Source organism: Geotrypetes seraphini, chromosome 2, assembly GCF_902459505.1.
Source record: "Geotrypetes seraphini chromosome 2, aGeoSer1.1, whole genome shotgun sequence".
NCBI lineage: Eukaryota > Metazoa > Chordata > Amphibia > Gymnophiona > Dermophiidae > Geotrypetes > Geotrypetes seraphini.
Window position 1 is genome coordinate 288,638,349 of NC_047085.1, and position 27,237 is coordinate 288,665,585.

The 27,237-nt window shown below is 43.3% G+C and overlaps 1 protein-coding gene across 2 annotated transcripts in view; it reads right to left on the reverse strand.

Moving 5' to 3' along the window:
- SLC9A3 (solute carrier family 9 member A3) overlaps positions 1-27,237 on the reverse strand; it is a 246,405-nt gene that overhangs the window by 75,949 nt on the left and 143,219 nt on the right. For both annotated transcript variants that reach the window (XM_033933345.1, XM_033933346.1), the window contains 2 exons: positions 18,757-18,827; positions 3,645-3,774 (listed from right to left, as the gene is read on the reverse strand). In XM_033933345.1, the coding sequence (XP_033789236.1) occupies positions 3,645-3,774; positions 18,757-18,827 (201 nt within the window). The remainder of the gene's footprint in view (positions 1-3,644; positions 3,775-18,756; positions 18,828-27,237) is intronic.

Consider the following 27,237-nt stretch of genomic DNA (forward strand, 5'->3'; position numbering starts at 1 on the left):
TTCTTCCGTAAAGAATGAAGCAAAGAATTCATCCAGTCTCTCCACTATGGTCTTATCCTCCCTGAGCACCCCTTTTGTTCCTTGATCATCCAACGGTCCCCGGATGCCCTCACTAGATTTCTGCTTCTGATGTACCTAAAAAATTGCTATGAGTTTTTGCCTCTTTTGCAAGTTTCTCTTCATATTCTTTCTAAGCTTTCTTTATCAATGCTTTGCATCTAACTTTCCAGTGTTTGTGTCTCTTATTTTCTTCATTCAGATCCTTTTTCCATTCTTTAAATAATTTTTTTTGGCTCTAATAGCCTCTTTAACTTTACCTTTTAACCATGCCGGCTCTCGTTTCTTCTTCTTTCCACCTTTGCTGATATGTGGAATACATCTGGTCTGGGCTTCCATGATGGTATTTTTAAATAACATCCATGCCTGGTTTACAGTCCTAACTTTTGCAACTGATCCTTTTAGCTTCTTTTTAACCATTTTTCTCATTTTATCATAGTCGCCCCTTCAAAAATTAAATGCCTCTACAGTAGATTTCTTTTGTGACGTCACTCCCAGTATAAGCTCAAATTTGATCATGTTATGATCACTGTTTCCCAACAATTAACTTCTGTACTATGCCTTGCATTCCATTAATGCCCAAATCTAAAATAGCTCCGCCTCCTATCGGTTCCTAGACCAGTTGCTCCAAAAAGCAGCCATTTATGATGTCTAAGAATTTTACCTCCCTAGCACTCCCTGATGTAACATTCAACCTGCCAATTGGGGGGTAATTGAAATCACCTGATAAATCTAAAGAGAGGACAACATATCACTCTATGTAAAAACACTTATGCCTTATGTGGTAAATAAAGACCCCCCTCCACCGACACTACTAAGCCCCCACCAATTAACATACACTCCATAAGACATATGTGGACAGACTTAAAGATTTCAATCTGTATACTTTGGAGGAAAGGCAGGAGAGGTGAGATTTGATAGAGATGTTTACCTACATGGTGTAAATGCGCATAAATCGAGTTTCATTTGAAAGGAAGCTCTGGAATGAGAGGGCATAGGATGAAGTTAAGAGATGATAGGCTCAGGAGTAATCTAAGGAAATATTTTTTTTACAGAAAGGGTGGCAGATGCGTGGAACAGTCTCCCGGTAGAGGTGGTGGAGACAGAGACTGTGTCAGATTTCAAGAAAGCCTGAGATAGGCATGTGGGATCTCTTAGAGAGAGGGATAATGGTTACTGCAGATGGGCAGACTGGATGAGCCATTTGGTCTTTATCTGCCATTATGTTTCTATGTCCTCGAAAAGGAGGACATGTTCAGGGAAATCCGGATGTCTGGTAACCCTAACCAAAAATGCCCTCTTTAATCTTGGCATCAGTTATTCTTGGAAATATTTGTCTTAGATAAAGAAAACCTTTGCCTTCCTTGTTCATCATTTTTACAAAATTTTTCATCAGTCCTAGTTTTGTATGATGAGGAGGCAAAAATATCTTTATCTGATCAACAAATGATTCACATACCACATTTTTCTATCCTAGAACCAGATTCTTATGGAGTGGCCAGTTCTTTTGAATGTAATGCAACTCCTTAGCACAGCTGTCCCATTCACAAATAAAACAATAGTGCAGTCAAACCTCAGTTTGCGAGTGCACTGGTTTGTGAGTGTTTTGCAAGACGAGCAAAACATTCTCGCAAATCGTGCCTCGCAAACCGAGCATTGACTCTATTTGTGAGTGCCCCCCCACCCCACGATCCGGCATCCCCCCTTCCCACTCGCATCGCCCCCCCCCTCCGAAATCCGGCATCTTCCGCCGATCACCCAAACAGCATCCCTTACCCTGAATTGGCACCCACACCAGCACCAACGCACAGGACATGCCGGTGCCCGAAGATCCTCCCTCTTGGCTAGGCTGGGCTGGGCCTTGAGCATCTACACATGCTCAAGGCCTTCTGGTCTCGCTCTCTTCGGAGAATCTCGGAGAGAGTGAGAACAGAAGGCCTTGAGCATGCGCAGATGCTCAAGGCCCAGCCTAACCCAGCCCAGCCAAGAGGGAGGATCTTCGGGCACCGGCGCTGGCATGTCCTGTGCGTTGGTGCTGGTGCCGGTGCCAAATCGGGGTAAGGGATGCTGTTTGGGTGCTAGGCAGGGGATGCTGGATCGCGGGAGGAGGGCAACGCAAGCGGGGGGATGCTGGATCGCGGAGGGATGCTGGATCGCAGGGGGGGTGCGATGCCAGTTCTCGGGGGGGAGGGGGGTATGGAGCAGCACTGGTGGCCTCGGGGGAGGGGGGAACAAATCGAGCGATTTGGTTTACGAGCATACTTCTGGAATGAATTATGCTCGTAAACCAAGGTTCCACTGTACTTGGTTTATCCAAGCTGCATTCCAAATAGCAGAGCTACTACTTTAAGGCCACTGCAGATGTTCCAGTTATACTTTGTGTACTGGATATGCTTTAACAGCAGTTCCATGTTTTCATATGCTTTTATATAGCCTTTTCAGGCAGCATCTATCAAGCCAATATAGAAGCTTCTGAACTTCGGGAAAGCAATAAAAACCATAAATCCGGTCATTCCCTTCAAACCATATGTATTCTAATGTACACTGAACTACATTCACTTTGGTTGTTAATTGAAGATGGAAATAATGGTATGTTAACTTAAAGACCAAACTGTATGCTAAACTTGGCTCTGTAGAGTATATCTAACATTACTGTACAAATGTAAATTCATAATTTATTTGTCCATGCTTTATGTAGGTCAACCTTGTTACCTGTTCTTAGCTCGTTGGGGAGGATATAAAACTAACCAAATAAATAAATAAATACATCCCCCTCCCCCCAACATTCCACTCTCTAGGACAGGGGTGGGCAAACTTTTTGACTCATGGGCCACAATAGGTTCTTAAATTTGATAGAGAGGCCAGACCCATCTCATCCCTGCGGGCTTCCCTTCAGCAGCGCCTTCTCCCCTCTTTCTCTTCCCCAGTTCCCTTCAGCAGCTTCTTCTCACCACTCTCTCTTCCCCAGTTCCCTTCGGCATCTGTTCCTCTTCTCCACCACTCCGTCCCTCCCTCCAGCACCCTTCGTGTGATCCAGCAGCCTCATCCCTCCCGCCGCGGTAGGAGCATCTCCCTCCCTTCCTTCCCCTTACCTTCGTGGCAATGTTTATTTTTCCTTCTACAAGCAGCCAGAGCCTTGAAGTCACGTGCGTCTGCTGGAAAGCTCTCCTCTGACACAACTTCCTGTTTCCGGTTGCATCAGAGGAGGACTTTCCAGCAGCCACACACAACTTCAAAGCTCTGGTGGGCTGGATTAAAAAACTTAACGGGCCAGATATGGCCCGCTGGCTGTAGTTTGCCCATGTCTGCTCTAGGATCAGCTGTCTAGTACTACTTAAAGATGCCAAAATTCTAAATTTGACCCTGAATGTAGATGTATTAAAATACATACATGCATAGGCATATTCGTACTTACATGTGGAGAGGTTGGAAAGAATTATATGAACCATTTTTTGCATGCCTCCTCCAGTTGTTTAAATGTATAACTTTATCCATTTTGCAAATAAAATGGCCAAATTTATATATTTATCAGCTGTAAAGGATTTAAAAAAGTTCTTAATATCAGTTTTGAAAGTCTTTAAAAATACCTCAGTCACATAACTAATAGCATCCTTCAAATTGAGCTCATGAAAAACTTTAAGAATCCGGTCTCTTGATTTTTGAGCTGATCTTCTCATCAGAACTTTACTGAGGAATTTTCTTTCAAAGCTGGTCCACCTAAAATATGCAAAAAAAATTTTAAAATATCAAATAAAATTTATATCATTTTATTGCTCTAATTTATTTGTAAATTTTTTTAACTTGAAAATTTTTATTTTTTCTTTCAAGTGAAAACTATTTCAGTGCCAGCGATTAACAAGCTACCATACATGCTTATTTTTGTATTGAAAATAAAACAAAGGGAAATTCTAAAACATCCTAACATGAGACCCACACTGTTCCTCTACATTAGACACTCTACTGTTACAATTGCATATTATATTGACATCCTGAAGGTAATCTCAGCATTTTGTATAATCTTAAGAACATAAGAATTGCCATAATGGGACAGACTGAAGATCCATCAAGCCCAGTATCCTGTTTCCAACAGTCCCAAGTACCTAACTAGATGCCAAGTAGCAAAACAGATTTTATGCTGCTTATCCTAGAAATAAGGAGTGAATTTTCCCCAAGCCATCTTAATAAGGGTCTAGAGACTACTCTTTTAGGAAATTATCCAAACCTTTTTAAAACTCTACTATGCTAACTGATTTCACCATATACTCCAACAATGAATTCCAGAGTTTTATTACACGTTATGCGAAGAAATATTCTCTACGGTTTATTTTAAATCTACTACATAGTAGCTTCATCACATGCCACCTAGTTCTAGTATTTTTGGAAAGAATATACAAGCGATTCACCTCTACTCTTTCTACTCCACTCAGTATTTTATAGACCTCTTATCATATCATCACTGAGCTATCTCTTCTCAAGCTGAAGAGTCCTAGCCACTTTAGCTTTTCCTTATAAGGAAGTTATCTCATCCCTTTTATCATTTTTGTTGCAATTCTCTATACCTTTTCTAATTCCGCTACATGTTTTTTGAGATATGGTGACCAGAATTGCAAACAGTGTTCAATGCGCAGCCGTCCCATAGAGCAGTGGTTCCCAACCCTGTCCTGGAGGAACACCAGGCCAATTGGGTTTTCAGGCTAGCCCTAATGAATATGCATGAAGCAAATTTGCATGCCTATCACTTCCATCATATGCAAATCTCTCTCATGCATATTCATTAGGGCTAGCCTGAAAACCCGATTGGCCTGGTGTTCCTCCAGGACAGGGTTGGGAATCACTGCCATAGAGCAATACAAGGGCATTATAACATTTTCATCTTTGTTTTCCATTCCTTTCCTGATAATTCCTAATATTTTATTTTGATTCATGGGTACTTCCAACAGAGATGGAATGTTTAGTGCTAGAGGAAAAATGTTGGACACAATTTCAGTTTGTTTCTGTGGATTTGATGAAGAAGCAATTGAAGGTGCTAAGACTAAAGAGTAATATGTAGGATCCTATTCATCCTTCAGTGGTTAAGGCTTAGAAGAAAGTTGTTCTGCAGACTTTTACAGTAATTGTTAACAGGGCGTACCAAGGGGAGGGCGGGGGTGCGGTCTGCCCAGGGTGCAGCCTTAGGGGGGGGTGCACAGCCGGCCCGGTCCCTATCATGCTCCCACCCTCCCAGCGAGAGCAGCAAACCTCCCTCCAGTAATGTCGGCTGCTTCACAGCTTTCTCCTCCCTCTGCCACATCACTGATGATGTCATCGGTGACGCTTCACCAGCAAGAGAAAGACGCGATGCAGCCAACACTACTGGAGGGAGGTTTGCTGCTCTCGCTGGGAGGGTCGGAAAGGTTCATTTGGGGGGGGAGAGATAGGAGGGTCAGCGGGGGTTCGGCTGGGAGGGGGGGAGAAGCGGTCTGCCTCGGTGCTCCAAGGCCTGGCGCCATTACCTTCGGGCACAGCAGCTTTTACAATTCGCTGCTGTTGCGCTTCAGGCCTTCCTCTCTGCTGGGTCCTGTCTACTTCCTGTTTTCATGAAGACAGGACCCGACAGAGAGGAAGGCCTGAAGCCGGCAACAGCAGTGAATTGTGAATGCTGCTGCTGCCCGATGAAGTTCAGGACACCAGGCCTTGGGTGACAGAAGGAGGAAAGGGATCAGAGGGGGAGAGAATTGGGGAGAGTGTTGCTGTACCCAACTGGAGGGAATGAAAGGAGATGCCAGGGCTTGGAGGGAAGAAGAGACGCCAGAGCATGGAGGGAAGGAGGAAGATATGCCAGATCAAGGGAAAAGGAAAGGGGAAAGAAAGGAGGAGATGTCAGAGCATGGAGCGGGAGGGAGAGATGGAAGAAAAGGAAAGGAGAGAGATACCGGGAATCAGGGAAGGGATGATACCAGACTGTGAGGTGGGAAGGAAAGAAAGGAGAAGAGAGAGATGCCAGAGCATAGGGGAGGGGGTGGTGACAGAGAGAGAAAAACGGAGAGGTGACAGAGTTGAAATCAATCATGTACAAAGGAGAGAAGGGGCACGGGATAGATAGTTTATGGAAGGAGCATAGAAAGAGGGAAGATGCCATATGGAAGAGAGAGAGGGTGCACACTGGATAGAAAGAGCACAGACGGCAGTGAATGGAAGGGGCGAGATATAGGGTGAACAGTAGATGGAAAGGGTAGAGAGAAGGAAATAGACACTGAATGGAAGTGTGGGGAGAGGAAGGACAACTGCTGAATGGAAGTGTGAGGGAAAGGGGGAGCAGATGCTGGAAGGAAGTGGGGAGGAGAAATAAAAAAAGGGCACATGCAGGATTGAGGGAAGAGGATAGAGTTAGTTACTGGAAGGGGTGAGGGAAAGAGGTGGCAAGCTATAGATAGACACAGTGAAAGAGGGAAATTGAGGACTGAATAGTAAAAAAGAATTTAGACAGAGGCAGAAAATAAATTGAGAAGGAAGAACAGGGAAGAACAGGAGGAAGGGAGCAGAGAGAGAGATGCCAGAGCAGGGGGGAAGGAGAGGAGACAGATACCAGACCAATGGGGGTGAAAGGAGAGAGGCATACAGTTTCTGGAAGGGGATTAGAAGGAGAGAAAATGCCATTTAGGGGCAGAGAGATGGCAGACAGTGGATGGAAGGAAGAGAGTAACAAGAAGATGAGGAAAGCAGAAACCAGAGAAGACAAAGGTAGAACAAAAATTTTCTATTTATTTATTGCTTTAGGAGACATGTGTCGCTGTTTCTGTGGTATTACATTGTATACAGAGTCCAGCTTCATGCTGGTTCAATTTAACCTTTGTCTATGTATTTCTATTTTATCCCCCCTTTTACAAAACTGTGGAGCGTTTTTTAGCGCCAGCCGTGGTGGTAGCAGCTCTGATGCTCAAAATTCTATGAGGGTCAGAGCTGTTACCACCGTGGCTAAAATCCATACTATATTTTTGTAAAAGGGTGAGGGGTAAGTTTGTGATGACATTCCATACTAGGTGTTTTCTGTGTTCTGTGTGTTCGAAAGACATGGTTTTCTGTTAGGATTGACTGCAGGATTGATCTGTACTAGTCTGGCTTATTTAGTTTTACAATGGGTGTATTGCTGTTGTACTTCTCACTGCAGTATGTAAGATGCTGTCTTTTCCTAGGTACTCATGTGTGACGTGTGGCTTGTTACTAAAAATCATGTTTTTCGTACAGATGGGGGGGGGTGCAAAAAAATGATGGGCCCCGGGTGTCACACATGCTAAGTACGCCACTGATTGTTAATAAATCTTTTGAGAAAGGGATAGTACCAAAGGTCCTTAAATGGTCAGTGTGAGACCAATCCTTAAGAAGGGAACATTAGATCCATTGACAGCTAGCACTAATTATACTGCTAGGTGCCACTCTGAATGTATCAATAGTGACTTCATGGCTCTGGGAGAGAAGGTGAAGCAGACAGGTATGCAGGTGGTATTCTTTTTGATCCTCCCTGTTGAGGATAAATGCTATGACAAAGAAGCTCACATCCTGAATATGAATGTGTGGCTGCACGGATGGTGTCATTGAGAGCGTTTGGGATGAATTTCTAAGGGCTACTGAGCAGGGATGGTATGCATCTATCAAAGAAGGGAAGTAAAATCCTTTTTTTTTTTTTTTAAACAAACATAAACAAATAAAAAAATAAAACAAAAATCCCTCCTCTTGTAATTCTCCTTGATAGTTGCATCTGCCTCCAATTATTGTATTTCTATCCTATTTACCCAATAGTCACGTCTGTTTTGAAAGTCATGTATTTGCTATATGAACTCTTTGTTCCCCTGTGTATTGTTAGAAATTATTTTTAGAACTGTACATCGCCTTGAATATATGATAGGGCGATTAAACAAATTTTAATTTTATTGAACTGAAATAAACTTGAAACTTGAAGTGTTATATGCAGCAAACTGGCTAACCTACTGAAGAGGGCTTTAAACCAGAATTGTTGGGGCAGGGTGATCAAAGCCCCCAGGTGAGTATAAGCCCTCAGGTAAGTGAATCGCTAAATACATCTATACAAATGGGAAAAGGGGGCAATACTCAAAGCATGGGAAACAAGATTCTGGATCTAGAGGCTGTGATGGAAAAGGCTGAGTTGGATCTAGAGGCAATCACAAAGACATAGTTCATGTGGTTCAGCTTTTGATCTTGTTGATCATACAATCTTACTTCTGCGGCTCAAAGAAATTGAATTAAATAATACCATTCTTCAATGGTTTAAATCCTATTTTACTGATTGTATATATTCAGTACCCTCTGGATCAGACAATGCAGGCATTTTTAAATTGCAGCACTGGAGAAGGTACTGGTGATAGAGAAGACTCACATAAGCCATACCCAACTCCGGGTTGGGGGCTGGACTGAAGAGAGTGAGTCCAAAACCTGTCCAGGAAACCGTCCAGACACCCAGACAGTCCTCTAAAAAGAGGACATGTCCGGGTCTATCCAGACATTTGGTAAGTTTCAAGTTTCAAGTTTATTTGTTCTTAATGAATCGCTTATTTAAATTGCTAAGCGATGTACAACATAATAAAATGTACAGATAAAATATTGGTGTTGACATACAAAATGACTTTTATATTGTGGGTTAAAACTTACAAGAATTGTGTGGGTAGGTGGGGAGAAAGTTACAATGTTTAGATAGGAGAGAAAGAAGAACATAAAAGGAATGAACAAAAAGGGGGGGGGTAATTTTGGCTACTTAAATAAAAATCGTTAATTAGAAAGCTAGGAATCATATGCATCTTTAAAAAGATATGTTTTTAAGGGTTTTTTAAATAAAGTTAAATCTTTTAATTCTCTAATGTATTGAGGTAGAAGGTTCCATGATTGAGGGGCAATTACTGAAAACATGTCGTGCCGTCTAATTCCTATAACTTTCATTGAGGGAACAGAGAGAAGATTGTGAGAAGTCGAGCGGAGAGATCGTGAAGTGCTGTATGGGATTAACCACCTGTTAATAAATTGTGGTTCATTATAACTCAAGACTTTAAAAACTAAAAACAGTAATTTAAAAGTAATGCGGTGGCTTACCGGAAGCCAATGGGATTTAATCAACAGAGGGGTAACATGATCATATTTTTTTGCATTGTAGATCAGTTTCACGGCAGTATTTTGGATTAATTGCAGCCTTCTTTTTTCTTTTTGAGTGATATTAAGAAGGAGGGAGTTACAATAATCTATTTTGGATATTACCAAAGAATGTATTAAAATATTAATAGATTTAGACTCTAGGAATTTGGCAAGTGAACGAATTAAACGTAATTTATAAAAACATGATTTAACAATATTGCTAACATGTTCATGATAGGTAAGTTTATCATCAATGAAGACGCCTAAAATTTTTATAGTGGTGACCAATTCCAATTCGGTGTTGTTGATGGAAATCAGAGTGCATAATGCTATATCCCTTTTCCAAGAAAAAAACATCGATTTCGTTTTTTTGAGGTTTAATGCCAATTTATTTGAGTTGAGCCAGTTTTTTATTATTACAAGTTTATTGTTGATAGTTGCAATGTCTTCTTTGTTTTCAGGATCTAATGGATGGAGGAGTTGAATGTCGTCAGCGTATGCAAATGTTGTGAAACCTAGTGATTGTGCTATATTTAAAAGTGGGGAAAGGAATATATTGAAAAGAAGGGGAGATAGCATTGAACCTTGCGGAATACCATATTTTGAAAAGTAAACTTTGAACTTGCTGTCATTGAAGCTGACGATAGATGAGCGATTCGATAAAAATGAAATGAACCATGTTAGAACTTGGTCTTTGATCCCAATTGGTTCCAGACGATCGATTAATAGGTCATGATCAATTGTGTCGAAGGCGGCAGTTAGATCCAGTGAGATTAAAATTACGGATTTGTGATGATCAAGGAAATAATGAATATTATTAGTCAAACCTATCATGGCATACTCCGTGCTATGGGATTTTCGAAAACCAGTTTGGTGGGGATGGAGAACGTTAGTAGATTCGACGAAATCTGAAATTTGATCAAACACAAGTCTCTCGGTACGTTTTGCCAAAAAAGGGATATTTGCGATGGGGCGATAATTAGAAATTTTGTCCGAAGTAATTTTATAATCTTTCAAAATTGGGATAATGATAGATTTTTTTCCAGGTATGGGGAAGAGAAGCAGTGAGAAGACTGTTTTGCACTAAAGAGTGGATAAAGGGTCCCAAACAGGAGAAAATTTTTTTAAGATAAAATGGTGGTATTATTTCCTCTCGAGAGCTTTTTAAATTGATTCTATGCAAAATAAGTTCTATGTCGTTTATTGTTGGAATTTTAAATTTAGAGCATTTGGATGTAGGAATAGATAAAGAATTGTTATTATCTATGGACTTGATAGATGTACTTTGTTGGAATGTATTCTGAACTGCATTTAGTTTGGTTGAAAAATAATCCGCAATTTCTTGAGCTGTAAGAGTGCTTTTTTGATTAGTACCTTTTTTTAATATAGGAGAAACTGATTTCACTAGTGAATATAAAACTGCTGGATTTTTGGCTTCTATGATTTTTTTGTTATAGTAATTGTTTTTAGCTTGATTGATTTTTTGCTTGTAAAATGATGCCTGTTCTTTGTATTGTTGTAAGTTTCTAAGCGATTTATTGTTTCTCCATTTTCTTTCTAGTGATCTTTGTTGTTTTTTTAAAAGCAAAAGTTCTTCTGTATACCAAGGATTTAATGTTTTGCGGTAAGAAATTGTTTTTGATACTAAAGGAGCTTCGTTATTTACGAGAGCCCTTAATGAGGATTCCCAGATTAGTAGTTGTTCATCGAAAGTGGAAGAACTAAAAGTTGTACTGATAGAATTGAAAATAGCTGTAACATCGGGTAATTCAATTTTTGAAAAGTCTCTGTATGAGATCTTTTTATGATTAACTAGTAATTGGTTTGGTATGATTTGTTGGAATTTGAAATTGCAAGAGATAAGATAGTGGTCCGACCATGGTACTGGATGAAATGATGGTTCTGAATAATTAAAAGGGGGGGATTTGGGTATAAGAATCATGTCAAGAGTATTTTTGGCTACGTGAGTTGGTTGGTGAATATTGTAGATAAGTTTACAGTATTAATAAAAGTTAACATGTCCTTTGTAATTGAGATTGATCTTCGAAGTGTATGTTAAAATCACCCATGATCAGGGGATGTGGAGAGGCTGTACAGTGGTCAAATATTAGATTTTGCAATGTTGTTATGTTATTTTGTCCTATAGGAGGAGGGGCATAAAGTAGTAAGAGATCAATGTTAGGATTAGATTTTATTTTGACGTGTAAGTATTCGATAGAGACATTACCTAATGATTGGTCGCAATAATTGATCAGACTGTTTTGAAAAATGATAGCTAGACCACCGCCCTTGCGATTTTGACGGTGATTCCAGCGATATTCGTAGTTTGGGGGGCAACAATAAGATAAATATGCTTCCTCCCCTTCGGAAAGCCAAGTTTCTATGATACAGAGGATATGAAAACCTTGGGATAGGATTGCATCTTTTAAAAGATGATATTTATTTTTGATTGATCTGGAGTTAATTAAACCTATTTTTAAAGTTGTATCATTGAATTTGTAGTTAGAAGTACTTGAAGGTAAAGATCTGTTTAAGATATAGTTAGAAAATTTAGGTAAGGTAGGGATTTCCAATGTTGTAGTTGGGCGGAGAGAAACATTACTTTTTAAAAGAGGACGATGGCCCCAGTGGACTGGAATGTTATAACCATTTGAGGACATATTGGCATTTACGTTATTGAACCTAAAAATGACAAACGATTCTGATATTAATGTGTGTAGAAGGAGTGAAATATTGGTAAAAAGTATTAAACCAAATAAAAATCTATATACAGTATATAAAATCGGAGGTAATTTATGTGTGTATGTATGTGTGTGTGTATGTGCCGCGATCACGCAAAAACGGCTTTACCGATTTGAACGAAACTTGGTATGCAGATCCCTCACTACCTGGGATGATATGTTCTGGGGGTCTCGCGGCCCACCTGCACACGTGGGCGGAGCTACAAACATAAAATCAGATTTCACCCATTCATGTCAATGGAAAAAATGTAAAAAGCTGCCATTCTCACTGTAATTCAAAAACGACTTGACCGATTTGAACGAAACTTGGTATGCAGATCCCTCACTACCTGGGGTGATATGTTCTGGGGGTCTCGCGGCCCACCTGCACACGTGGGCGGAGCTACAAACAGAAAATCAGATTTCACCCATTCATGTCAATGGAAAAAATGTAAAAAGCTGCCATTCTCACAGTAATTCAAAAACGGCTTGACCAATTTGAACGAAACTTGGTATGCAGATCCCTCACTACCTGGGGTGATATGTTCTGGGGGTCTCGCGGCCCACCTGCACACATGGGCGGAGCTACAAACAGAAAATCAGATTTCACCCATTCATGTCAATGGAAAAAATGTAAAAAGCTGCCATTCTCACAGTAATTCAAAAACGGCTTGACCGACTTGAACGAAACTTGGTATGCAGATCCCTCACTACCTGGGGTGATATGTTCTGGGGGTCTCGCGGCCCACAACTCTATGTTGCTTGCTCAAGGGTGGGTTCACCCAAGAATTTATATGTTCTTGCTCCAGGAGGTGAAACTAAAAATGTTGTTTATAATCACGTTTTGCGTTAGTTGTATTGTATTCATTTTGTCAAATATTTCACATTATAATTTGAATATTGTACTTTTTATTAAGCTGTAAAAAAATAATTTCATTCACCACTATAAAGTATCTTTATTTGAATCCATTTACAGTGTTATTGCTATAATTAAATACCCATGCAACGCCGGGGCATCAGCTAGTTAAAAATAAAGAAAGGGTATGAAAAAGGTGGCGACAGTGGCGTACCTAGGGTATGTGGCACCCGGGGCCCATCATTTTTTGACACCCCCCCCCCCCCCCATGTAAAAAAATATTTTTTTGTAATGACCATGAAACGGAATAAATGGTCAGAATAGAAACAGGCAGTGAAAATTTTCTTATATTCCAAACATAACATAACATAAATTATGTCTGAATTGTCATGACATCAGAAGTACATATAGAGTAGTTGCAGGTGATGCTTGGGACAGTTCTGATTGTGTTAGTTCGGTTTTATGTGTTTTTTGAATAGAAGGGTTTTTATTTCTTTTTTGATGGTTTTGTAGTCTGTGGTCGAGATCAATAGGTTGTAGAGTTGGGGATCGAGTGTTGCAGCTCGATTGGCTAGGAGGTTGTCGAACAGTTTTTTTCTTTTGACGTTTTTGGTTGGAGGGTGTGTGAATGGTGCGTGAGTTCTCCTATGTCTGGTTGAGGTGGATTGAATTATTTAGCTGAAGAAATTAGTTACCCCCTCATCCCACACACATTAATTCTCTTCCATTTTTGTTCCCATTATAAAAAACACTGATAAGTTCCCAGAAAAAAAATACATTAAAATAAGAAGTGCAAACAAAGGCCCCTACAGATGAGAACATAACATAAGAATAGCCTAACTAGGTCAGACCAATGGTCCATCATGCCCAGTAGCCCATTCTCATGGTAGCCAATCCAGGACACTAATACCTGGTCAAAACCCAAAGAGTAGCAACATTCCATGCTACCGATCCAGGGCAAGCAGACACTTCCCCCATGTCTTAATAACAGATTATGGACTTTTCCTCCAGGAATTTGTCCAAATCTTTCTTAAAACCAGCTACACTATCTGCTTTTACCATAACTTCTGGCCACTTCATTTTTAAGTTTAGATCTTTCCTTTCAAACAGAGACCTTGCTAGATGTCAAATACAGCACAAGGTAAATTCACATGGACTTAGCTGTGCAGGAAATGTGAATTTCCTCATACACCCACCATATAGTGCAAAAATGTGCAAAGGTCTGTTTTTTTCTTTCGATCACTACATAGCCTAATGCCACACAAGCAGCGCTGTTACAAACATATTCTGTAGGTCAATGCTAAGGATAACAAAGTTTCCTTCCTTGGACCAGAAGGAGATACTGATAAACCACTGGAAGAGATCCCAAAACAACACCCAAAGACCCACTCAGTGTGTGAACCAGTTGAGTGGAGTGGACTAACTGGGGGGTGGAAATGGGCCCGGAGTTTGCACAGCAGAATTTCCCAGACCACCTCTTCCTCTCAACACATTGACACGCTGCCACCACCACCACTAGGAACACCTCACTGGGTAGGCCAGCTATGCTATAAACTTTATAAAACACATTATTATATTTTCTTATAAAGCACATATTTTAACTGAACTCTCTAACATCCTCAGCCATTCCATTCACAAAAATAGAAGGAAGAAAAGTTCCCATTTCCTGCTGTCTCATGTCCCCGGTCTATACAATATTTTTTTTCTGCAGACCCTTCAAAAGTCTGACCAAATCCTCGTTTCACTTGCATTATAAAGTACTGAGGATGCCATCTCTCCCCAATCCCAGGTCCTAAAGTCTAAGACAGTAGCGCAAACTAATGCTGCCAGATTCAGGAAAAAAAATTTTGATTTGATTCAGCCTATTGAATTGATTTTTCAATTCGATTTTCCTGCCCAGTTGGGTGATTTTTTTCAAAACTCCTGGTGGGTTTTATAGCTTTTTTACCCCCTTTGGCTTCTCCTAATCACACTGGCGCTGTGGTGTAAATAAAATAAAGAAACAAAAAGGACTTTTCCTCTCTGTTAAATCCTAGCTCACGTTTGCAGTCCAACACCAGCTCTGGCAGGATACACATTTCAAATCTGACATATTATAATCACAAAACAGAAAATAAAATTAATTTTTCTACCTTTTGTTGTCTGGTTATATTTCAAATCTTGTTGGTCCAAGGCTCTGGTTTTCTTCTGATAACTTGGGGTCTCCTTCTTTCTTCTTTCTGCATGCTAACCATCCATCTGCCAACTCTGTCCTCCCTTTCAATTTCCCTTCCCTCCCCAGGAAGTCTGGTATCTTTCCTTTTTTTCATCTCCCTCCACAGATCCACCTTTTCTTAACTACCCTTTCATCCGGCATCTCTCCCTCCTTCCCCACCACCCGAGTCCACCATCTCTCCCTTTCTTTTCCCAATTACCCTCCTATCCAGTATCTCTATCCCTCCTCCACACCATCCCTTGTGTCCAATTTCTCTCCCTTTCTGTTCCTTCCCTAACTAAATCCCATGGTCCATCATCTCTCTCCCTCTCCTCTATTTTCAGACCCATTATTTCTTCCTCCCCCCCAAAGTTTGGCATATGCACGTCTCTTTGAACACCCCCTTCCCTCCGTGTACTTCTAAACCAGGGTCTCCCCAAAGGCCTGTCCCCCCTTAAAGGTCTGCCTGTCCCCCCTTGAAGGCCTGCACCCCCCTTGAAGGCCTGTCCCACCTCCTTGAAGGCCTGTCCCCCCCCTTGTAGGCCTGTCCCCCCCTTGAAGGCCTGCCTGCCTGTCCCCCCCTTGAAGGCCTGTCCCCCCCCTTGAAGGTCTGCACCCCCCGAAGGCCTGCACCCCCCCGAAGGCCTGTCCTCCCCCCTTGTAGGCCTGTCCCCCCCTTGTAGGCCTGCCTTCCTGTCCCCCCCTTGAAGGCCTGTCCCCCCCCCTTGAAGGTCTGCACCCCCCCGAAGGCCTGCACCCCCCCGAAGGCCTGTCCCCCCTTGAAGGCCTGCCCCCCCTTGAAGGTCTGCACCCCCCCGAAGGCCTGAACCCCCCCGAAGGCCTGCACCCCCCTTGAAGGCCTGTCCCACCTCCTTGTAGGCCTGACCCCCCTTGTAGGCCTGTCCCCCCCTTGAAGGCCTGTCCCCCCCCTTGAAGGCCTGCACCCCCCCCGAAGGCCTGCACCCCCCCAAGGCCTGTTCCCCCCTTGAAGGCCTGTCCCACCCCCTTGTAGGCTTGTCCCACCCCCTTGTAGACCTGTCCCCCCCTTGAAGGCCTGCCTGCCCCCCCTTGAAGGCCTGTCCCTCCCCCTTGAAGGTCTGCACACCCCCCCAAAGGCCTGTCCCCCCCTTGAAGGCCTGCCTGTCCCCCCCCTTGAAGGCCTGTCCCCCCTTGAAGGCCTTCCTGCCTGTCTGTCACCCCCCTCCTTCTTGAAAGCCTGCCTGCCTGCCCGCCCGCCCCACCCCGAAGGACCGCTCGCCCCTGGCCTCCCCGCACCAATATGAAGCAGCACTACCTATGCTCCCGGCCTTGCCGTTCAGTCCCCCCCCCACCCCCGAAGGACCGCTCGCCCCACTGACCTTCCTGCACCACCTATGAAGCAGCCGTAGCAGGATCCGATGTCAGCGATCTCTGCGCTGCTTAGGCGCTGCTTCCTGCGCCGCATTCCCGCCCCTCCTCTGACGTCAGAGGAGGGGCGGGACCGCGGCGCAGGAAGCAGCGCCCAAGCAGCTCAGGTATCGCTGAAGTCGCGATCCTGCTGCGGGCTGCTTCACAGGTGGTGCAGGAAGGTCAGTGGGGCGAGCGGTCCTTCGGGGGTGGGGGGGAATTAATGGCAAGGCCGGGAACACCCCCTCATGGCTGGCACCCGGGGCGGACTGCCCCTCCCGCCCCCCCCTTAGTACGCCACTGGGTGGCGCCCTCAGTTTGCGCACGAAGGAGCGCACTAAGGAGCAGGGTCTGCTAACCTGCTGGGGGTGGAGTCCGGCGCGACGCCGCTTTGTGGCGGCAGAGACAGGGAAGACACAAAGATGGCTACAAAATAAAATCACAAGCAGGTACCGTAAATAGTACTGTTAAAAATAAATAAAACAACTTAAAATTATAACAGAAGTGCCTTAAAATAGTGCAGAAGTGCTGGAGCTTGTGGCGTGCGCCGCAAAGAGTCTGGGTAGAAATATCATAGGCTAACCTGCTGGGGGCGGAGTCCGGCGTGCCGCCGCAAAGCGGCGGCAGAGACAGGAAAGACACAAAGATGGCTGCTGGCTGCTGCAGATATAGAAATCTGAGGTGAAAGTGGCTAGTAGAATCAAAATAACATCTTTTATAAAATGGAAAAAGGATCAAATGAAAAAATTAGGAAGAAACAAGCACTGGATCCCGTGGATTGTGAACTGGTTAAAAGATAGACGAACATAAGAGTGGAAGAGTGTGAAAAATGGAGTGCTATAGGGTTCTTTTACTGGGATCGGGGATTTTCAATCTATTTATAAATGATATAAATGGGAACAATGAGTGAGGTGGTCAAATATGTAGCTGACAAAATTATTCAAAGGCATTAAACTTCATGGGAACTGTGAGAAATTGCAGAAGGACCTTACAAGACTGAAAGCCCAGGTAAATAGTAAATAAAATGTAATGTAGACAAGTGTTGCACACTGGAAAAAATAATACAAATTATATTTATTTATTTATATAACACTTATATCCTAAGTGGTTTACATTCAGGTTATAGCTACATGATGGTACACTGGAGATAGATGTATACATGTAGTTCTACCCATACTCCATGCTGACTCTGCCCATGTGTGCGTACTTTTTTCAAATATGTACTATGTGAAATATGCAAGTATTTATAGACTAGCGCTTAGATGCATATTTGGTACACATAGACACATGTGCATACGTACATACATATAACGTTTGCATTCTAAATATGTACACTTATAACCTGAACGTAAATGTAGCACTTGCTTTATAGAATTAACTTCTAAGTACATTACAAGTAATATGGATACACAATACCATGCATTAATCACATTAATCACTAGGTGGCATCCAAGCCCATTCATTGCCTATTTTATACTATGGAATTAATGCAGGAATCAGCCTGTGCTAAATATCAAGCCACTGTGTTAACTGTTAAGAGCAGTGGTGTGCTAATAGCATGCACTTAATCCTGCATTAACTGCTTAATGTTTTTCATTAAAAGGATCCCTGAAATTTTTGAGCAATGGAAGAAGTAATCCAATATAGGGGTGTGATTTTCTTTTAAACAAAGAAAAATGTTAATCAAATGTCAGATTTAATTTCAATTTGTCTATAAAACTAAACAAAATATTTAATTAATTTATATTCTTTCCAATTTCAAAACTGCCCCAGGAAAAAAAATAAAACATAAATAAAGTAATGTACCTCCAAAACTTTCTTGAGCACTTCTCCTGTCTGAAATTCTTTAAAGAGCAGGAGAGATTCTCAGTTTTTCCTGCTCCTCCAATGCTCATTTTCTAATAGTGTCAGCTGACCTGAAAGGACCTATGTTTAATATTTTCAATACAGTGGTCATATGAGAAATGTTCAAAACGGCTCTTGCCTCAAGCCAACTGGAACCATTAATAATAATAATAATTATTATTTATTTCTTATATACTGCCAAAGCCGTAGTAGTTTGAGGCGGTTTACAATAAAGAAGGGCTGGACAAACAGCAAAAGTTGGTTCAATCAGTGAAAGAAGATACAAGAAGCAGGGGCAAAAGCAATCCCCAGTTCATGCCCTTCTGGTGCTATTTTTGCTGGGCTGGTTAGCTGGATGGGATTCTAAACCAATACTATTTGATTTATTTTTCTTCTATTCTCTTTTGGATAAATAAAATAGCAACAAAAAATTAAGAAGACAAAAAGAAAAAGGGAAAGTAATAATAAAAAATGCAAATCTCTAGTGACAGAGGCCTCACTTCTTTTTCCCACAGCAGAAACAAGGAAACTTGAATATCCATTTTTAACAAAAAAACAAAGCAAAAAACATAAATACTTACTTATCCCTCATAGTATTGTGCCCTATTTGTCCAGAAATGTCTTCAATTGCAGAAAGGATATGATCAAATGCCTTTAAAAATACACACAAAATTAAATGTTTACAGAAGTTGAGATTATACATTACCTCAAGAAAAGAAAACTGTTAAAATAATTTGGTCCATATTCAGCTGACTGTGGTCATGCTAACCATGTCCAGGTTTCAACATTGAATATGCAGGTCTATCTAGGCATGTCCTAGCTGTTGGAACTTATGTGAGCCAGTATTCAGTTGGGATCTGCATAAGAAAGATAAGATCCACATAGCTATGCTAGTCTCCCAACCCTGTTCCAATCCCCCTGTTTGCAATTGCCTTTATGTCCTCTACTTCTGGTTCACCCCTACTTCTAATCCTTCACTTTTATCCCCACTTTCCAATCCCCTTGATCTTTCTCACTCCCCAAACTCCTAGGCACCCTTGGGATTTACTTGGGGGTAAATCCCTAGATTTTAATAAGATAAGGCAGGAACTACTCCTACCCTGTCAGCTCTAGGTCACAAATGGTGGCACTGATCTCTAGCAATAGTCTTATGATACTATTGCTAGGAGTCTGCATTCCATATGGGTTGATACAGTATGGGGTTCATAATTTTTTAAAAAACGTCTAAAAAGTGTCCTAAATGGCTACTTGGACGATCAAAAAGCCTGATCGTCCAAGTACCCATGACCAAAGCTGGTTTTTAGACGTATCTAAAAACAGCTTAGGCCTTTCCCCTGCCTCTAGATGCACAGAGAGAAAAGAGGTGTGTTTAGAGGAGGGGAAAGGGCAGGCAGTGGGAGGGAGGTGGGCCTTCCTACACCTAGGTGTACAACAGGTATAACCAAAACATTTACAGGTTGCCTAGTTGGCACTTAGACCTTTTTGACTTAGACGAAGTCAAACCAGGTCTAAGTGCCGAAAAAGGGGACACTGAGCTGATGGCCACTGGTGCCATCAGTTCAGCGGCCCGGCAACCTACCCACCGCAAGCATCGCAGCAGGAGAAATGCCTCATCTCCCCTACCGCGATGACATCACTCCTCTACCCAAACTGCCGTGACCTGCGGCAGGAGAGATGCCCTATCTCTCCTGCCGCGGGTCACGGTAGCTTGGGTAGAGGAGTGATGGCATCACAGTAGGGGAGATGAGGCATCTCCTGCCGCGATGCATCATCCCCCACACACACATACAACATCGGGGCAAGAGGGAGCCCAAGCCCTCCTTGCCCCAGCGACCCCCCCTACAATTCAACGGGCCAGGAGAGAGCCCAAGCTCTCCTGGCCCCGGCGACCCCCCCCCTACTGGATTGGGCCAGGAGGGAGCCCAAGCCCCCCTGGCCCCGGCGACCCCCTACCCCCCACCCCCCACTACAATATAGGCAGGAGGGATCCCAGGCCCTCCTGCCCTCGACACAACCCCTCTCCCCCCAACGACGGACCCCCCCACCAACCCGCGACCCCCCCAGCTGACTCCACGACCCTCCCACCCCCACCCCTTCCCCTTACCTGTACGTTGGCCAGACGGATGGGTGCCAAGCCCGCCTGTCCGGCAGGCCAGCCAGGTCCAGAATGGGGCCAGATTGGCCCAGGCGGAAGAAACACCGCCAACAGATGGGGCCTGAGGCACCTTGGCCAATCAGAATAGGCCCGGGAGCCTTAGGCCTCTCCTGTGGGTGGGGCCTCAGGCCATGGGCCAACCCAGCCCATATTGTAGTGGGGGGGTAGGGGGTCGCCGGGGCCAGGGGGGCTTGGGCTCTCTTCTGGCCCGTTGAATTGGAGGGGGGTCACCGGGGCCAGGAGAGCTTGGGCTCTCTCCTGGCCCGTTGAATTGGACGGAGGGTCGCCGGGGCCAGGAGGGCTTGGGCTCCCTCCTGGCCAGATCAAGTCGGGGGGTCACAATCGCCGGGCCAAGAGGGCTTGGGCTCCCTCTTCCCCCTATGTTGTCGGGGGGGTTCGCGGTTCGACATGGCAGGAGGGCTTTGGCACCCTCCTGCCTGGATCGTTGTTGGGGGGGATTCTGTAACCGGTGTTGTTTTTGACAGACACAGGTTACAGAATCCAGCTTTTAGGCGAAGGACTGGCTCCTCCTTCACCTAAAAGCCCTTCTGTTGGACGTTTGGGACTTAGGCGTTTTTTTGGTTCATTATGGCCAAAAAGTGTAGACGTCATGGGGGTGTACTTTTAGACATAGTGGTGATCTGGACGTTTAGTAGAGGCAGGCCATAATCAAAACAAGGACGTTTGTTTTGGTAATGGACACTTTCCCTGCTTCTGCTTTGAACGTTTAAGGACTTAGGCCAAAAAGGAACTTAGACGTTTTTTTTTATTATGCCCCTCCACGTCTTTTATGAAAGGCTGACCCCTAGTGGTAGTACTACAAGACTACCACTAGCAATCAACACTGCAGTTTTGAGATCAAGAGCCAATGAGACCAGAGAGGAAAGGGAATTAATTACTCCAGCCCCATCCCATTAAGTGCCACCTCTGGGTAAGTCCCGGTGTGTGTATGTATGTGTGTGCTTAGGAGTCTGGAGGAGGGGGGGAGGGGAAGTAGGGATCAGAACAGGGGGCAAACTGAAGTGGAGGACCTGGGAGTGATTATAATTAATTCTCTGAGTACTCAGACATCTGAATATTCTGAGTTTTTAAGGGAAGAAGACAGATAGTAAAGATCACAAGTTATCCCTGTCAACTGCTAAATAGATTGTAGATTGGGACAAGCAGGGCAAGATCAGTTCTTTTGTGGGCCCTAGGTATACAAGTACACTGCACCCTCTAGTCCCACCTTCTGCCCTGGCCATCCCTGACCCTGCCTCCAATTATTTAATACCTGCTTGCTTATTTCTACTTGATTTTTTTTAATCTTTATTTTAAAATGTTGGGATTTTTTTCTTCATATAAAAGATGGATCTGGAGGTGTCCTCCTGATCTTGTTGTAGCATGCCTCTGAACAGTCCGAGGCAGATAAATTCTTAACAAAGTTGGATCCAGAGAAGAACTCCAGAACCAACTTTACTTTGAAGAAAAAAAAGCCCTACTTTTTGAGGCAAGGCAGCAGAGATGAAGATAATAAAAATAATTTTATTTTTATATACCGCCTGACCAAAAATGGTTCTAGGCAGTTTACAACAAATAAGTACAAGTCATAGAGTGGAGAGTACAATTTAAAAGGAAAAAACAATTCAAAACAAAATACAATAAATAAGAATTGGCTAGGGCAGAGCAGAGCCTTTGAAAGGCAGCGGAGGAGAGGATTCAAGGACATGGCTGACTAGTTAAAAACATGTATGCCGACTACACATCCACTTGAGACAGAAGTTTCAACTATAAGATCACATACCACAGCTTCTAATTGTTAGTAGAAGACACCCCAATCTGAATGGGCTTAACAAACAATCCAAATGGAGAAAATTAGGCAACCCACACAGCACTAACGAGCATTAACAGCTGACCTCAAAAATGCCATCATAGGTTTAAGAAAAAAACCCTCCACTTACAAAAACTGAAAAACAGTAGACAACCTGTAGCTCAAATCCAGGGAGAAAAGTCACTGTCTAATATACAGGAAATGGCCAAAATATCCAAAAAGGTAATGTAACTTCAATCACTTAACTCGACGCTGATCTCTATATCTTCCTTTCAAAATTCTTCATAAGATCACAATCAGCTCCTATACAGCAATCCATGTTCCATTACTGAAACTACCAAACAGGGAGTCCCTGTTTGCATTAGGTACATCAGGGGAAATTGAATTCCTGATCAATAGCATGTGAAGAAAGAGTAACACAAACAAAATTATTTCCTCAATATAAACTGAAGCCAAGCCACACCTCTTCTTTACTGGCACTGATCAAAAAAGGGGTCATCCCAAAAACGTCATCAGTGGTCACACTTCAAAAAAAAATGCTGCCCATTCAATGCAGGAATTCAGACCATTCAGTTCCACCATGTTAAATGAGAATATCAATTTCTACTCTCGCTGCCTTAACAATTGGTTAAAATTGCCCCTACGAGCCCCGGGTGATATCTGTTCCAATGCAGGGTTCTGCTCTCTCCTGGTTTTCTTCCTATCTCTATATGAAACGGTGTTGCCTCCTCTACAGCCTTCCTGCTATCGATTGGTGTATCTCAAGGCTCTGTCCTGAGACCACTCCATTTCTCAATCTACACTTACTCACATGGAGCTCTGATCTCCTCCCACGGCTTCCAGTATTACCTCTATACTGATGATCCCCAAATCTACCTCTCTGAGCCAAATATCCCTACTGAAACCCAGACCAGCCTACCTGTCCGACATTACCACCTGGATGTCTCACACCATCTAAAATTGAATATGGCTAAAACGGAGCTGCTCATCTTCCCACGTAAACCCACCTCCCAGCTTTCCTCGTTCTCTGTCTCTGTGGACAACACTTTCATCCTTTTTGTTTTATCTGCTCATAATCTCGGGGTCATCTTTGACTCCTCTCTCTCCTTCACTGCCCAGATACAACATATCGCTAAAACCTGCCACTTCTTCCTCTATAATATTACCAAAATCTGATCCTTCCTATCTGAGCACGCTCTCATTACCTCGCGCTTAGGCTACTGCAATTCACTATTCTCAGGCCTTCCGCTTAGCCATCTTGCTCCCTTCCAATCCGTCCAGAATTCGGCTGCACGACTCATATTCCATGAGAGCCACTACAGTCACATTATCCCTCTCTTAAAGTCACTTTATTGGCTTCCCATCCATTGCTGAATACAATTAAAACTCCTCTTACTGACCTACATAGGCATTCACTCAGCTGCCCCTCATTGTCTCTTTTCACTTATCCCCCCTCCCCCCCCCCCAAGCTCTGTTCAGCTGGTAAGCCTCTCCTTTCTGTGCCCTTCTCTTTCTCTGCCAACTCCAGACTCAGTCTCTTCTACCTTGCTACGCCATATGCTTGGAACAAGCTGCCCGAATCCCTACGGCAGGCTCCATCTCTGGCTGTTTTCAAGACCCATTTAAAAGCTCACCTCTTCAACTCCTAACTCCTCTCACCTTGGGTTCTGCATTCCCATCCCTATATGTCATGTCTGTCTGTCCAAGTTATATTGTAAGCTCTATGAGCAGGGACTATCTTTTAAATGTCAAATGTACAGCGCTACGTATGCCTTTCAGCACTATATAAGTGATAGATTGTAATTGTAGCAATGCAATACAACAAAGAATCTCAAAAGTTACATGAGAAAATGGAGTAGATTCTGTTCCATTTACAGAGGAGAGTGTTTATGAGTAACTTGAAAAACTGAAGGAGCTCAGAGAGGTCCTGGCAGGTCCTATTAAAGACTTGTTCAACAAATCTCTGGAGATGGGAGTGGTTCCCGGGGACTGGAGGAGAGCGGATGTGGTCCCTATTCACAAAAGTGGTTACAGGGATGAAGTAGGAAACTACAGGCTGGTGAACCTCACTTCGGTTGTTGGAAAAATAATGGAAGTGTTGCTGAAAGAAAGGATAGTGTACTTCCTTGAATCTAATGGGTTACAGGATCCGAGGCAACATGGCTTTACAAAAGGTAAATCGTGCCAAATGAACCTGAATGAATTTTTTGATTGGGTGACCGGAGAGCTGGATCGAGGACATATGCTAGATGTAATTTACTTAGATTTCAGCAAAGCCTTTAATACGGTTCCTCATAGGAGGCTGTTGAACAAACTTGAAGGGCTGAAGTTAGGACCCAAAGTGGTGAACTGGGTTAGAAACTGGTTGTCAGACAGACGCCAGAGGGTGGTGGTTAATGGAAGTCGCTCGGAGGAAGGAAAGGTGAGTAGTGGAGCTCCTCAGGGTTCAGTGCTGGGGCTGATCCTGTTCAATATGTTTGTGAGTGACATTGCTGAAGAGTTAGAAGGAAAAGTGTGCCTTTTTGCAGATGATACCAAGATTTGTAACAGAGTAGACACCGAAGAGGGAGTGGAAAATATGAAAAAGGATCTGCAAAAGTTAGAGGAATGGTCTAATGCCTGGCAACTAAAATTCAATGCAAAGAAATGCAGAGTAATGCATTTGGGGATTAATAATCGGAAGGAACCGTATATGCTGGGAGGTGAGAAGCTGATATGCACGGACGGAGAGAGGGACCTTGGGGAGATAGTGTCCGAAGATCTAAAGGCGAAAAAACAGTGTGACAAGGCAGTGGCTGCTGCCAGAAGGAAGCTGGGCTGTATAAAGAGAGGCGTAGCCAGTAGAAGGAAGAAGGTGTTGATGTCCCTGTACAGGTCATTGGTGAGGCCCCACTTAGAGTATTGTGTTCAGTTTTGGAGACCATATCTGGCGAAGGACGTAAGAAGACATGAAGTGGTCCAGAGGAGGGTGCCAAAAATGATAGGAGGCTTGCACCAGAAGATGTATGAGGAGAGACTGGAAGCCCTGAATATGTATACCCTAGAGCAGGGGTATCCAACCTGCGGCCCCGTGAAGTATTTTGTGCGGCCCTGGTCGAGGGCGATGTAGTGTTTTCCTCTGCTGCCCCCAGGTGTTTACCATCTTGCAGCTCCCTCCTCTGTCTTTCTGCAGCGTTTGTGCATTTGTGCAGCCCCAGAAACATTTTTTTCAGCTGATGCGACCCAGGGAAGTCAAAAGGTTGGACAGCCCTGCCCTAGAGGAAAGGTGGGACAGGGGAGATATGATTCAGACGTTCAAATACTTGAAGGGTATTAATGTAGAACAAAATCTTTTCCAGAGAAAGGAAAATGGTAAAACCAGAGGACATAATTTGAGGTTGAGGGGTGGTAGATTCAAGAGCAATGTTAGGAAATTCTACTTTACGGAGAGGGTGGGGGATGCCTGGAATACACTCCCGAGAGAGGTAGTGACGAGGAAAACGGTGACTAAGTTCAAAGAAGCGTGGGATGAACACAGAAGATCTAGAATCAGAAAATAATATTAAATATTGAACTAAGGCCAGTAATAATAATAATAATAATTTTATTTCTTATATACCGCTGTACCGTGAAGTTCTAAGCGGTTTACAATAGAAACAGAAGAAATGCAATAAGTAAGATTATTTAAGATGAAGATAGAGTACTTAGAGTTCCCTGACTGTCCCAAAGGCTCACATTCTTGCTAAAGTACTTGAGAAAAATAAATTAGTTAGGTTATAATAGAGTAGAAGAAGGTAGGAAAACAGTTCATAGGAAAATTAATTTTGAATACATTATACATTATATATTGTTCAAGGCAGTACTGGGCAGACTTGCATGGTCTTTATATGGCCATTTGGGGGAGGATGGGCTGGAGAGGGCTTCAATGGCTGGGAGGGTTTAGATGGGCTGGAGTAGGTTTTAACGGAGATTTCGGCAGTTGGAACCCAAGCACAATACCAGGTAGAGCTTTGGATTCATGTCCAGAAATAGTTAAGAAGGAAAAATTAAAAAAATTAAATTGAATCAGGTTGGGCAGACTGGATGGACCATTCGGGTCTTTATCTGCCTTCATTTACTATGTTTATATGTAAAAGAATGCAAGAGCTGCAAACAATGTTTCACCAATGAGGCTTCAAGCCTACATGTCCTTAAACATGAACGATGGCCAGTTAATTTTCTTTTCAAAGCCCTCAATGTTTGACTCACATAATTTAGCCCACAAAGACACTATATCAGATATATCATCCCCTTTGAGTGACATGTAGTCAGACTTCTCAGGGCATAATCCTTGCCCATCTTACTGGGAAAAAAGCTCTTCATTTTCCACATCACAGCTGATGCAGCTAATGACTTTTCACCATATGCTGGCATTTTTTAGGTCAACTGTTAAAGCACGTTGGTGCTGTGTGGATTGCCTATGTGCTAAGGTCTTTTTAAGCCTGTTAAGTTTGGGGAAGATGCTACTTGCAATGACTAGTTAAAAGCCAGATCCTCTGGATTTCATGGCTTTTATTTAGTTCCCTCAATCCCTCCAGCTTAATTTTCCCTCTTGAGATTATTCTTGCCACTCCAAAGGCTTAGTATCCCCCCCTCCATTTCATGTTGTGCCCACCCCAGACTTAGTACCCCCTCAAATCACTCTAGCCAGCCCCTAACCCCCACCCCAGGTCAACTCCTTTCTCCTTCCAAGATTCAAGGTCACCCTCCCCCCTACCCAAACTCAAACTCTCAAACTACTCTTCAGCTCACTTTTGTTTGCTCCAAAGTTAGTCCCTTTGTCCATTTCATACCTGCTATTCCTTGGCCCTGGCCTAGAGCAAGCAACTCTTTTCTGATTGGGTCACTCCCATGTGGCTCAGTCAAATATGAAGGCCCAAGCAGCAGTGACTCCTGTTACTCCTCCTTTCTCCTGGGCTTAATCTGCAACATGCACCCTTCCATTCTGCCTTGCCACCGGCAGTGCACAGCAGAAGACTCTGAAGCACAGAGTCCACCTCTTCCTTTCAAGGGCAGCCGCCAGTCGGGCTTCTTTGATATGCTGCAAGTCTCGAGAAAACAATAAACGAGGAATACTGA